Source organism: Egretta garzetta, unplaced genomic scaffold (assembly GCF_000687185.1).
Source record: "Egretta garzetta isolate BGI_Z169 unplaced genomic scaffold, ASM68718v1 scaffold64, whole genome shotgun sequence".
Taxonomy (NCBI): Eukaryota; Metazoa; Chordata; class Aves; order Pelecaniformes; family Ardeidae; genus Egretta; species Egretta garzetta.
In genome coordinates, this window is record NW_009259596.1 from 1,992,780 (window position 1) to 2,006,951 (window position 14,172).

General features: G+C 40.0%; 1 protein-coding gene across 2 annotated transcripts in view; it reads right to left on the reverse strand.

Moving 5' to 3' along the window:
• CADPS2 (calcium dependent secretion activator 2) overlaps window positions 1-14,172 on the reverse strand; it is a 260,700-nt gene that overhangs the window by 204,530 nt on the left and 41,998 nt on the right. For both annotated transcript variants that reach the window (XM_035893700.1, XM_035893699.1), the window contains exon 2: window positions 13,409-13,741. In XM_035893700.1, coding sequence (XP_035749593.1) covers window positions 13,409-13,711 — 303 coding nt within the window. In that variant the 5' untranslated portion in view covers window positions 13,712-13,741. The remainder of the gene's footprint in view (window positions 1-13,408; window positions 13,742-14,172) is intronic.

Below are 14,172 nucleotides of genomic sequence, written 5' to 3' on the forward strand. Positions count from 1 at the left end.
AGATACTGGATGTCTCCTTCAGTACAAGTTGCTTTCAGGTTCTGGCTAGGGAATACCCTCCCACATCCACCCTACCCAGGAAGCGATGGGCCTTAGAAGAGCTATGACTCATGTCCTGATCCTCCTTAGAAAAACCCTTCCGCCCTCCTCCCCTCCCACCACCTGCACAGAGATTACCATATCCAAGACAACCCAAAGATTAGCATGCAAGCCTTATTGGTATATGCATATTTATGTCTTATAATACTAAATGGGCTCACAGTGTTTTGTATTTTCCTAAAATTATCCTTGCTTCAGAAGGAAATCCCCTCTCCTTTTGCTTACCCTCCTCACTCTCCAAAAATATCATGCAGAATGTTTTCTCGCCTTATTAATCACTGATTAGATTTTCTTTGGAGTGTTGAAACCAAAGGGAATATATGCAATTAGGGCAATGAATGTTAATGAGCATTGCATTAAGTAAGCAAAAACACCTTGAATGTCATGCCAATATTTTTCCCCAAATAATTATATGTGGCTGACTTAACTAGATAGAAAACTTAAAATTCAGGCTGACAACTCACAATTGAAGCACTGATTTATCACAGATTTTCAAAAAGCTGTATTTGATGTGGCTTTCAAAATGCACCATGAAGAAAAACACCCCAGACCAAAACACTCATTTGCATATAAACAGTTCTTTTTTCAAACAGGCAAGATGTTGCTATTTAGTTGAAAGTCTGCATTTGTATTTAAATATATATAATATCTGAGCAGTTCAATAATTTTTTTTTAAAAACAGCTAATAATTTAAGAAAGTCTATTTAAGAAAATCACTGGATAGACAGATATACTACTGAAGCCGTTTGTACATATGATGGAGAGAAGCTAGAAGATGACAGAAATGGAATCCCATTTTCTCCCTTTCTGTGCAATACCATAGCATCAGCTGGAGAATGTTCTGTATTGCTACCTCTTTCTAGAAGTCAGTGATATTAGTGAGGTATACATATCTATGCATAAAAATAAAAATACCAAATAGTTGAGTAAAGACTAAAAAATAGATATAATCTAGAGATAAATGTATAGGAAGACAAGCTTCATCTACAGATTTGTGTTGCACCATGAAAAACTGACTTCCATATCTATGAAGTTTCTGTCTGAAAATGTCGAAAGCTCTCTTGCCATGTGTATACTCCAGATACACAATAAGATATGACCAGCTGTTCTCCTTTAGAGAACTGTAACCTGCTACTTTGATGAAGCAACCTGTTTACACAGTACTCCAAGAAACCTTTCTAAGTTCCTTTCTTACATCAAATTTCTTTCAAATCAGCAGATAGGTTGAAAAATTGCTAGAGGTGACCACAGCCAGACCTCCGCCAACTCTCTACTCCATCCATTCCCAGAAGCGAGGAGTTCTGTGGACTGTATTATAATGTCCACTGACTATAATAAGGGTTTGATACCTAGCAAACATATAAACAGTAAGATTTAGGTGTTTGCATCAAGAACTGTGTACCACTGTCAGCACCTCCTATCAACGTTCTCTTCATTTTTGTTCCAAGTTCAAGACACAACAGTATAGAAACATTGGTTAGATAGGCAATTTTGAGGTTATTAAGTCCAGCCTCCTACTTGGTAACAGCAGATGAGTCAGCTGTGGCTATGTCAAGCCAAGTTCTGAAAACCACTGAGATGGAGATTCCACAGCTTCTCTGGCTGACCTGTTCCTTTGCTCCACTACCTCCATGCTGAAGTTTCCCTCTAATGATCATTCTGAATCTCCTAAGCCACAGCTTGTGACCATTAAATCTTGTCATACCATCTGCTACTATACAGTAATACCTCCGTCATCTTTGCCTTTGAAACATCCCTCCAAATTGCTTGTGGTAGGCTGCTATTAGACCACCCGTTAGACTCCTCTTTGCCAGGCTACTCAAGTCTAGCTCCCTCACCACTGCCAGGCAGAGGGGAGAACCAACTCCTTCAGTCTCCTACCTATGCTTCTTCTAATGTAGCCCAGCATTATCTCATTTGCAATTAAAGGACATTGTTGGCTCTTACTCAGCCTGCCATCCGTCCTGCCCACCCCTGACTCTCCATGCTATGCCATGCTTTTCAGCAGGGCTGCAACTCCACCAGTTGGTTCTTGGCCCATAATCATGCCCAATTACCTTGCCCAAGGCGCAAACCCTTCTGTTTCTCCTTGATGAACTTCATGAGGTTTCTGTTAGCTTAAAGCTCAAGATCACCCTCTACCAGTCAGCGTGCCAGCTGCATCACCCTCCCCTTCAGTTTAGTATTGTCCACAAATTTGCTGAAGATAACATTTTGTTTCATCATCTAAGCTGTCAATAAAAATACTTAACAATACTGAACTCTGGAGTACTGTGTTCCCAGCTACCTACTGAGCTGTAAAACCACTTGCGTACCACCCTTTCAGTATAGCAACCTAGCAAACTTTCAAGCCCTCTAATAGACAACTTCTCCAGACCACACTTCCTGAACTTCCAAATGTGAATGAGGTCAATGATTATGTTACAAGCTCTTGTGAAGTCAAGGTACATTTCCATCCACTGCTTTTCTTATTAACATAGTCATTTCATGAAAGAAAGCAGTCAGGTTGGTCAGGCATGATTTGCTCCTGGTATCCACACAAACTCACAATGATTACCTTTAGCATGTGAAAATGGATTGGAAGAGGTTGTGCTCCACAGTCTTTCCAGGGACTAAGGTAATATCTATAATTCTCAAACTTTCTGTACAACAGTATGGTTTGTTCCTGAGGTCTTAATATACTTCTTTACGAAAGCAGCCAGCTCCTCGGCTCTCCTTTTCCCCATATGGCAGCTTCTCAAGAGTCTCCGCATAGCAATTCTTTAAATAGAGGTAAGTTCACAGTTTACCTTCTGAGCCTTCCTCCAGCTCCTGAACTGTCAATTGGTGATTCCTGCAGCCCAGCTGCTACCTGTGGTCACATTCACCCACAACACTTCCCTGTTTGTGAGCAGAAGGTCAAGTAGAGTACTAATCCCAATTGCTCCTTGTGCATTTTTGTTCAGATATTATCACCATCTAGAAACTCCCTTGATTGCTTGCACAATGCCATGTTACCTTCCCAGCGATTTGGTGGCAGGTGTCTGAAATCCACCACCAGGATCAAGGCCTGGCATTGGAAGACTTCACTTAATCATTTGTAGATGGCCTCATCCTCTTATTCAGGTGGTCAGTAACAGACCCTCACCACATCATTACCAATGTTACTTTCCTTTCTGGTATTGACCCAGAGACTGGACTTGTTGTTTGTTGCCTGAATAGTGTAGACACTACAGTGTAGGCATTAGTGTTGACACATTTACGAACACTCTCCTTTCCGAGAAGGAACATTATTGTCTCCCTTGTAGCCTTCTACCATATGCATCTTCTCCATGTGCATTGCTTTCTCATTTAACCCCGAGATTAGCTCCCTATCGTCTAACAAATCTAGTTTAAAATCCTCCATGTTAGGTTAGCAATCCTTTCCACAACCATGTTCACGCTTTCTTGTCAGATTCATTCTATCAATTCTTACCAGTTCTTCTCAAAACAAGATGCCACAACCAAAGGTCAAAGCCTCACTGACGACATCAGTTATGCAGGTTGGATGTGTCACCCTGGGCCATCTTTGCTCTCAGAATCTTACAGTCATCTTTAATCTCCTCAAGGTCATGTCACTGAGTGGCTGGAAGGCTAGATGGGCCTCAGCATCTCCCTGCAACATCACAGATCCAGGCTAGAAGCAAGTAAAAAGGTATGGCCAGCTGATGGGTGCTTTTGTTCCGGACAGGGTGGACTCACTAAACACTGATACTTGTTGCTTCCTCTTTGTGCTTTGGTCTCAGTCCCATGACCTGAGATGTCCAACCTGCATTCTTCCCACAACAGGACTCAATCATCCTCCTCTGCTGCCAGGGTCCTGACCCAGTTTTCTAGATGAACAGTTGCAGAGAGACAGGGAGCCCTTTCCTGCTGCCAGAAGTTACAAGCTTTCAGCTTCCACCCTCCTGGAAACATGGGAATAGGAGGAAATTACTAACATTAAACAGGTGGGAAAACCCCAGTTACAGAAAGTCTGCTATTCACCCGTTGCTCCAGTATGGTAAAATTGGAGTACTGGTCAGCTAAGTCTCCCTAAGGAAAGATGGGTGTTTCAGGCAAGATCCTGCTGTCTCCAGTTTCCTGAGGAAAGACACAGTATGGGGAGAAGGCTGCACCAGATTCCTTGGAGGATGATTTTACACTGATCCTAGGAATAAACCAAAGCTACTCCAGAAACCGTGGGTACCTTTGGAGGCTCTCTCTCAGTCACGGCTCAGTATTATATTCCCTCATTTATGGGCAGCCCTAGTCTCACATTAGAAAAGCTTGGCACGGCATGACCAGTTAGAAAACCAGTTTATTCAGAGGTGACAGAGGGATTGACTCTTCCCTTACTGCATTTGCAATGGGCTATTTCTTCTGTCGTAGCCCTGGAGTGCTTACCATACAACTGCCCCCTTCAACAGCAGCTGCAAGTCAACATTTCTACTGAATAAGCACCTTTGATTTTATTCCAGATTTTTCCTGTTTATGGCTAAAATGCCTGGAAGTCCATTTATTTGTTATCTCAAGAAACAGATTCCCATAGAGGACACAAAGTACAGATGAATCCTATTTTTTAGACTGAATCTGGATGATATGAACAACTATCTTTTGAGTCTTGTAATATAGAACATGCGAATAAATGACAGGCTAAAGGAGCATCTCTCTGCATGATGGCTCTTCTGTTGAGAATCAATCCTCTTTTGGGGTGAGAGGGTGTCTGGGGTGGACAGCCTGGAAAATGAGAGATTGAGAGATTAGATCCTAGAGATTAGGACAGCCTCAGCAGAGGAGACAGCTGAAAAGGTGAACTGAGAGCTCTCTCATTTTTAGGACAGCCACAAGGATATCCTCCTGGAGGCTAAAAAATAAAGACATAAATTATAGCATGGACAAAAGAGAGCTGCAGATCTCAGCCATTTTACACACTCAGTTATTCTTGCACAGGACAGTCTATCCACTATTATGCCTGTGCTTTGATATTTCTGTTTAAAATATTTATCTACCATACCTACTAGCTGGCTCACTTCCAAATTTACCTGCACCTTTCCCTTTGGAGTGATTGGGGCACGGGAACCCATATCAACCTTGTCCAGGCAGCCAGCTGCAAAGAAACTTCCTCTCAAGAAGGGAGAGCTATGAGGGCTGTCCCTCAAAAATGTCAAAAATGGGGAAAAAAAACCCAGCTAAGCTTCAGAACAAGACATTCAGTACCAGTGAATGAGGGGGGTACGGAAACATAGGCTCATTCTTTTCCTGTGGCTTTTTCAGCTGCTTCTGCTGGCTTCGAACTGGCTGCTGAAGCTAAATCACAGGATGAAAGACCCTGCAGAGGAACAAACCTAAATAATCAAATTGCTCCTTGGGATGGAAGTGACTGTTGTAAGCAAACTGCTTTACTTTGAATTGATAAAGAGGGAATAGCGAATACCACCACGTCTTAAGCAGGACAGGTGCCAAATCCACACCAAGGGTCATTAACTCATTCAGCTGGCAGAAAAGCTTTCATTCAAATGCATGTATAAGCTAGGGATCAGACACATTAATAAACTTAATCATGAGTCTGGAAATGTGGCTGTAAACATTATTTGCTTTATATTTATCTACCTGAAGACAGAGACTCTCTCCTTAAAAACAAAAAACATTTTTTAAAAAAAATTAATACTACAGCCTTTGGGAGAAAAGACTTATTCTTATTGCTTAATACCAAACTAGAGGAACTTTATACTCAGCTGGTAATATTAAACCTGGTAATAAAGCTGGTAATAAAGAAGTCAAATGTACCGGTGATGTTAATGTAAGTGCGAGTTAAATGCTGGATATATTGGGCTTTGAGTGTTGAAGCAGCTTAACTCCCTTGGATCCGGAACTCAAGAGAATGTCAAAACAGCATTAATTACTTCATGAAGGCTCCAAAAGAATATTTTAGGGGAAAAAACACAGGGAAAGGTAAAAAAATAGAAGACGCTTAAAAGGATCTGCTTTAACAAAGCAAAACCCAACTACCTTATTTTTTCATGCTATGCTACCCATTCTGCTGCGGTCTCCTGCACTCACTGAATGCCAACGACAGTCTCAGAAAACAAAGGAGCTTCAAAGAAGATCTGCAGCTGAAATCCTGATGATTTCAATCCTCAGAAGAGCACAAGACAGAGCAGGGGAGATGGGTAACTCTCAGCTTCTCTCGACTGACTCTCAGTCAAGCCTGACTTACCTCTCGTGACAAGAAAGGTGGTACACGGGAGAACAGGCCCAGAAGGATGCTAACTTACAGAACACAAGCACACCCACTAGGCTGTGAGTGCTGGTAGTCTCTCAGTCTACTGGAGACCACACATGTCTGACTCCTTCATGCAGGCAGAAAACAAGACACAAGAACAGAAGCATCATCTGCATGAAGAGAGCTCTCTGATAGAAAAATGCTCAAGTAGATTTTGTCTTAAAGGTGATTAAAAGTAAAAAACTATCCCTCAGTGTTTCTTCTTAACACTTGTACTGAACGAGTAAACCTTTGAGTATTTTCATGGTTTTCAATGTCCCACTCAGGCTTTCCTTTTAAATGCAGATGTCAAAGCCAATTTTTCTCACCCAAGAGCTGAATGTAAGAAGGATACTGCAATAGCTCAAGTACTAAAAATGCATTACTGTTGCCAACACACCATTTCTCTCTGGTATTTTCGCAGTATTCCTTCAACCACGAACATAAATATTTCTAAGTACTCCATTCTGTAACTTGCAATGCTTTTAAACATTGTTCAGAGTCAGATATTTAAAACTGCTAAGAAAGTAACTTGCTTCTCTGAGGATGCTTTAATATTCTTTCCATCACTCCTCTACCATTAGAGTAAATGAGAACAAATTAACACCCTTTGGGGCAATCAAGAGACTTTTTTCCGAAGTAAACTCTGCTATTATAAAAAACCCCACTTGTTTACAGAAGCTAAAACTTTCTTTTTTTTTTAAATTTTTAAATATCATCAGTGTGCATTAATAGAACTGATTTCCTTTTTCACCAGAACTCACACTATTAAGCTGAAACTCCAAACTGGCCTGACACACACTGTTCAGCTTAGCTCTGGATTTCTCACAGTCTCATCACAAAAGTTATCTTAGGAGGAGTATTTAACGTTGCAGCACTATCTTCCAAAGCACTGAAACTTTTGTCTTGAGCTAGACCTCTTCAGGCCTCTTGAAAGGAGGTAAAAGACAAATGAAGCAGCCCAGGAAAAAAAAATAAATTTAAAAAAGATAACTGTTCAAATAACTTCATATTATACTCCTATGTGCATGTAATCAAGAGTGACATTTCATCAAGAAGAAACAACATCTAAAATCCTGTGAGAAATGACAATTTATTTCTCTATTGAAATATTTGGTTTGAATTATTCTGCTCTCAACTCAGGAAGAGGCAGCGGCAGCTCTTTTTTTTTCCCCTTGAAGAACAGGGAAAAATCAATCAGAAAGCAGGTTTTTTTATGGGGAGGAAGGCACAGGAGAAGAGATATTCTTGTAGTTACAGGTACTAGAAACCAATAGAGTTGATGTGTGAACAAGCTGGAAGTGTGAACACTTGAAGGTTGCTGTTATCAAAGGCATGAAACACTTTTCAGGTTGACAGACACGTATGACAGTTTTGAAGCACTGGCCTGTTCTGTAAGGATGCATATTGTTACTGCATCCTGACTCTGTGCAGAAGCTTTCCAGACTCACATTTGTCATGTAAAAATGCGGTCAATACCTGAATACTAACTATAACTCTATAGCCTCCCACAGAATTATTGCTTTTCCGCTCCCAAGAGATCTCCCATACCACTGCAGTCCTTCCTGCCCACCGAGAGCTCGGGCGGCTTCTCCCCACGCTCCTATCCTGCCTGCCACCTACCCTGCAGCCGCTGCAGAACTGCCTTTGATCTAGAGAGCAAATAAATCCTGCCCCACGCCGGGGGCCTGGGCTGGCTACCCAGCAGTAACCTCTCACCAGGTGAGGCCTGAAGGTAGCAGATCTGCCATATAAAGCAGGTGATCGGCACAAGGGGGTTGGTTGGTTGGTTGGTCTGGTTTTTAAATAGGGAAGTAGGAATATCTTAGGGAAGGTAAAAGCACACTTTCAGCCCAGAGGGACATTTAAGACATCAGTGGATGTTTTATTTAACACCTGCTGCTACCTGAAAATACAGCAATAGACCTCGCCAACATTTTTCAGGTTACTTTGTTGTACCGGGTATAACTTATCATGAAATAAGTAATGACAGTCATTGGTGACCTTCAGAAAGATACCAGCTTAGCTTAAGCCCTGGTCACATTATAACATGTCATGGAGCCAGTATTTTGACTAAAAAGACTCAGATTTAGAACGCATATTGTTACGCAATATGTATAATATACAGCCCAAACCAATTTTTTCCTGTGCCTTCCTTCACTTAAAAAATTAATGAATCTGTTGAAGTTGTGGTCTATATACTAAAGGGAATCTTAACACTTGTTTAATTACTTCAAGAAGATGATTATCAACTCCACACTTAAACTTTCTGTACAAAGACATCATTATTCTTTATGCTTCATAAAGCTGCGTTTGTCCCTGTAACTTACGCAGGGTATGAAAGTTTCTAAGAAAAATATCCAGAAGTATGGGAAATTGTGTGATCCGTGACATAACTGCACTACTTTTCATGACTTTACTGAGCGAAGGATCAAAACTACAAATATTCAAAAGTCATGAAGCCCTTGTTGCAAATTAAATTGCCCTTACTTTGACTTATTTCCAAAAACCGCATAATTAACTGGACTTCAGTGAAGTGCTGGGTGAAACAGTGCAATTGCATTGAGCACCATAAGCAGACTTCAGTTCAGGAGAAGTTCTTGACAGAAAATATAAATAAAAATACAATAATTTATTATGGAAGATGATACAATATAGTCCACCATTCTCAATGTTAGACACTTACACAAAGAGTTACATCTCGAACAAGCTAAAGATAATAAAGGATGTGAATCAGATGCAATACAAGGCTTTTAAACAGAAAATTACATCTTGCAACAAAGTACCATCTAAAGCTATTTCCAGAAGAATTAGTTTGTGGTTAATTCCCAAAAAGTTGACAGTAGAAGACTTAGCCAATAATTCTTCTGAAAACTGTTATATTATTCTCAAAATTAGTTATTACCTGTCAGAAAAGAGAATGTGACTTGCAAGAATTCTTTCATTATGAAAATCAGTGTTGCTCTCTCCTCCCCACACTCAAGACAAGGGGTTTAGAGAGCCAAAAAAGTCAACCTTATAAAGGTACTTTAAAATAAAATAAACTCTGTGTGGAATGATGATTTACCTGATACAGAAATTCTAGTACTGGTGAAGTGGTATAATAATAGTGCATGACCACACATCAGTCTGAGTTTGACTTCCAGTTTGACTTTCTGCAAAGTTATCATTTACATCAGTGAATAATTAAAAAAAAAAAAAAAAAAAAGGAAAAAGACTCTATCATGCTTGATCTGTATAAATCAAAGAAACACACTGTGGCCAGGCATCTCAAAAGCAAGTCAAGGAGCTCATTAAGTCCCAGCTAACTGGCAATCATTTCCTTATCATAAAACACAGCTCAAGGCAACACAATATAAATAAAAATCAGGTGAGAGTGTCAGCACTTACCAAATCCAATCTTTTAATCACAAAGAGATCTAGGTGGTTGGCAGCAGTTACTGGCCTTGCTCTAAGTTGTAAAGTTGAAAACAAGATCATAGAAGTCTTCAACACCCTAATGAGAACGTCCTGTTAACGTTCACTACCTAAGGGCAAACTTAGGCATTTAGTAAATGTTAAACGGTATGACGAAAAGTAGTTCTTCAAAGAACACCACCTAAAATTCTCCTAGCTATGTGGACTGTGTTTGACAATGTCAGAGAGCTGGTCTGTTACTATTCACTTTATTTTTGATCAAGTTCTTGTGCTGATCAGATGAACAGTTTCTCACTGCTATCACACAAAGGATGGAGACTGGCAACCCGTGTGGACCCGCAGTAACCCACACCCTAGCAGAACTGTCTGATGAGCTGCTGCAAGGTACCCAAGGGTTTAAGAGTTGAAGGGAACGCTCCATTTAGAACAGGCTGGGGAGCAAAAGCTGCTGAAAACCAATAAAAAGTTTCTAAATGCAGAGGAAGTCACAAGGAGGCGGCTGGCAGACAATACCTCCTACTGTTACAAATAGCATCCTTGTCTGCTTAGCAGCCCTGTAGGTGCAGGATAATTTACTCTTATCATCGACATTGTAAGACATTTGTCTGTTTCCTATTTCCAAAGGGCTGGAAGGAACAAAAGAAGGGGGAAAGAAAAAGAGAGTTTTCTGCACAAATTATAACTATACAGATTTGCTGTTAAGGGCAGCTGTTTCTCAGAGCTGCAAAATATACAGAATTTCATATATCTGATTCTCTGCTAGAAGCACAGGCTAGAAGCCAACTCATCAAAACCTCTATCAAAAATACAATTTTAACATCTGTTTGGACTTTCACTTATCTCACTGCTCCCAGACACTATTGATTATCATTATCTGCAAGTCTCTAGTATTCTAAACAGCAGCGGCAAAGGGAAATGAAAGTGAGCATTTTCATACAAAGACAGACAGAGGCTTCTAGGGCAGAAGGAAAACTGCTGGTGCTGACTGAAATCCGAGTCCGACTTCATCTCATCTTCTATAAATACACTGTCAACAGAAAGGAATAAGATACAGCCTAAACTAAAATATTTATTAAAACTATAATGAGAAATAAGGGATTTTGCTGATGGAGAAAAGGCATTACATTATCAGAGACTGGTTGCTGACTGCAATACGCTTCCTGGGAAGGCTCTGATTGTTGTCTTTCTTTGCAACAGACTTCTCCTCATGCCTTTGGTGTATTATGTGCTTGACTGGACCACAGGAACAGGATATAAACTGTATGGATGGAAGCAACTCTGCTGGAGTACATAAAGAATGTTTTTGCTTTAGCAAAGTAATCTCATTCTTGCCTTGGAAAATTAAAATCTTCAGAAGGCCAGAACCCCAAACAAGAAGAGTATAAGCTTGAAGCCTTTCCCTCTCCGTTCTTCCCAGCTTGAAATACGTAGGTGCTCCTATATCTGCTCCCAAAGAGATAAGTCTCTCTTTCTTCCCATCCTCCAATATTTATATGCATCCAGGGTAAACAATGTGTTTACTTTGGAGACCCTCACAGGAGGTTTTAAAACTTTCAGTGCTCAAAACCAGGATGAGCAAGAGAAGAGTCTTCTCTTAATCCCCTGAGTCATCTTTGCACAAATCAGGATGATCAGTCTTTCTCCCTTCCTACCTACTGCAAGATTATTTCCTCTTTAATTTGCAATTCAAAAAAATAGAAAAGAACATGAAAATTCTACCATGGTAGAAGACAAGAATGAGTCACTGTGATGTTTCAGTCTCTCTGTAGGTTATGGACCAAGAATATATAGAAATTTGTTGATATTTGCCAACCAGCTTTGTTCCGTCAACATTCCTACAATTAAGAACCAAAACAAAGAAGCCTTCAAGTACACAAACACAAGAAGCTGGTGGACTGTATCATCAGAATCACTTCCAGACTAAAGAAACAACTTTCTTCTTGTTCGTTTAAAGCTCTAACAGACTAACAGCAGACTAACAGCAGATTTTGACCGTTCACAGTGACATATAAAGTAAGATTTAGCAATCATCAGACACCAGAGGAGGGAGGAATCCATATAGAATTTCTACTATCAAGTAATGGGTTATCTACTTTGCAGAAAAAACCAGCTATTTTTTCATGTTTTCAGGTATTGGAATAGGTTGCCCAGAGAGTTTGTGCAGTCTACCTCTGTTCTTGGAAGTTTTAAGACCTGACTGGATGAAGCCCTCAGTAGCCTGGTCTGTCCTCACAGCTGATTCTGCTCTGAGCAGGAGGCTGGACTGAATGACCTCCTGAGGTCTTTTCCAAAATGAATTCTCCTATGCCTCTATGTTCTAATATATAAAAAACCCCCAAATGAGCAGGATTACCCCCCAAGATTTCAGCGCTGCTTCATCTTGTTACCAACCTGCATATCCTAGAGGCTAGCTTCATGATATGCATGTATGTGAAGTAAGAGGCAAAGAGGAAAAAGATGGGGCAAATGAGAAAAAAAGAGGACATATTTTCTCTTTCCATTCAAAACACCGCTCATTCAGAAGTCTCTTTCCACCCTGTCAGTAAGAGCTCATAGTGAAAACAGAAGTCCTCATGATTTGATCCAGAATCAAATATTAAACCTTGTCATTACAAAAGCTGGGTCTGTGACCCTGAGAAGGATTAAAACCCACAGATGTTTCAATCATAGAACAGTTACATGATTTCATACCACACTACTCCATAAATGAAGTAGGCAACAATGTCCAAGATTCCTCATTTATTCCGGTATTAAGATGGCCCATAACTACAAGCCAGTCTTCAGCATAGTATATGAAAACCAGCTTAGTTTTACTCTGGTGTATTATTTTATAGGCAGTGTAGAAAGTTGTGTGAGCTCAGTTTAAATGCCATGTCCATGGTGGTTGGTTGCGAGACATTCAAAAATACCTTGGTTTTTTCAGGTTTTTCTTCCCTAAGTAATTGCTAATTTATAGTTGTATCACTATGAAGACTGGCCAGATAAAATATTTTTACATACCATTTACACTACTGATTAGCAATAGATTATACATACAAATACAAATGTGGCCGCTGAATAGACTGTTCGTCTTGGCCTTTGTAATTTATGGGGAACATCACTCTTATCCAACTGAACATCAAAGCAAAAATGTGCAAATTAGCTTCATAGATGGTGTTTGAAATGAAGCACATGGAGTTCTAACATGCTGAACTTCTAGACACTGGATGATCAAGAGCATCCTGGATTCAACCATCTGTCACCTATCTATTTATGGCAGCAAATTTCTTTTAAAGATGCATACACATATACACAGATGTATGTACAAATGTACGCACGTAATTTATATGAGAGTATGCAGGTATATAGACCATAGAACATTCTGCAGAATCACCCAAACCCCTGGCGCTGTGACACCGTAAAAGGTATCAGGAGATCCTTGTAGCCTAAGTACCAAATACTCTGGCATATCCCTTTCACAAGTGCTCTTCAGCGACCAAATGAACCGAAGATTCCTTCCTGAGGGGTCTCATCTCCTTGGACTGTGGAGATGTACTTAAAACTGAAGGCTTCTGCACACAGGGAGGAAGCACTTGACCGGGGGGGGCAGATATTTTGAACACAACAGAACCAAGTGATACCAATACTTACTTGGCAGGCATTATAAATCAACTGGTGTTCCAATTTTTTGATCCCTAGAATCTGCTGAAACATTTCATAAAGCTGTTCCTTGCTCAGAATCAGCTCCGATACAGCACTTAAGGCCATTCTATTCGGCTGTTTGCAAAAGTCCTCTTCTCCCCTGTAAATGGCATCGTATTTGGCTAGCCATGAACTTAACACTGTTTCTTTGCTTAATCCATCGATTTCTGGCAAACTTCGGACCCTCTTTTCTATGTTTTTCTTAAAAACATCTCTAAAGTCATTTGCAGAACATCCTCCACTGTGGACCATTCTTGCAACCCGGTCACTCTTGAGAAATACCTTTGAAAAGAAAAGAAAAGAAACAGAAGAAGTTAGGCATGGATACAAATACCAAACAATCCCTTATAAAGGGATTACAAGATAATACTTTGCTTCTATGTAAGATGGCTTTATAAGGAAGAGGTATACAGGACAGTTTGCTATATTTTTCATACAGAAACAAGAGACAATTTTGAAAAAGTAAGTATCTACATTGAACAAGTACTTCAACTAAGTAGCTTTTAAAGTATTCATGCATAAATTTACAACAGGTAAGCTAGAATGAAGTTTGAATTAACATCAGTTAATTTAAAACTTACCTACAAGATTTAATTAATCTTTCCTCCGTTAAAACCACAGAAGTCTAAAGTTACTTGCAAGTAACTCATGGATAAACTACACCATCTCAAAACTCGGGAGTGTCAGTTAAAATATGACCTTTAAAGCCAACC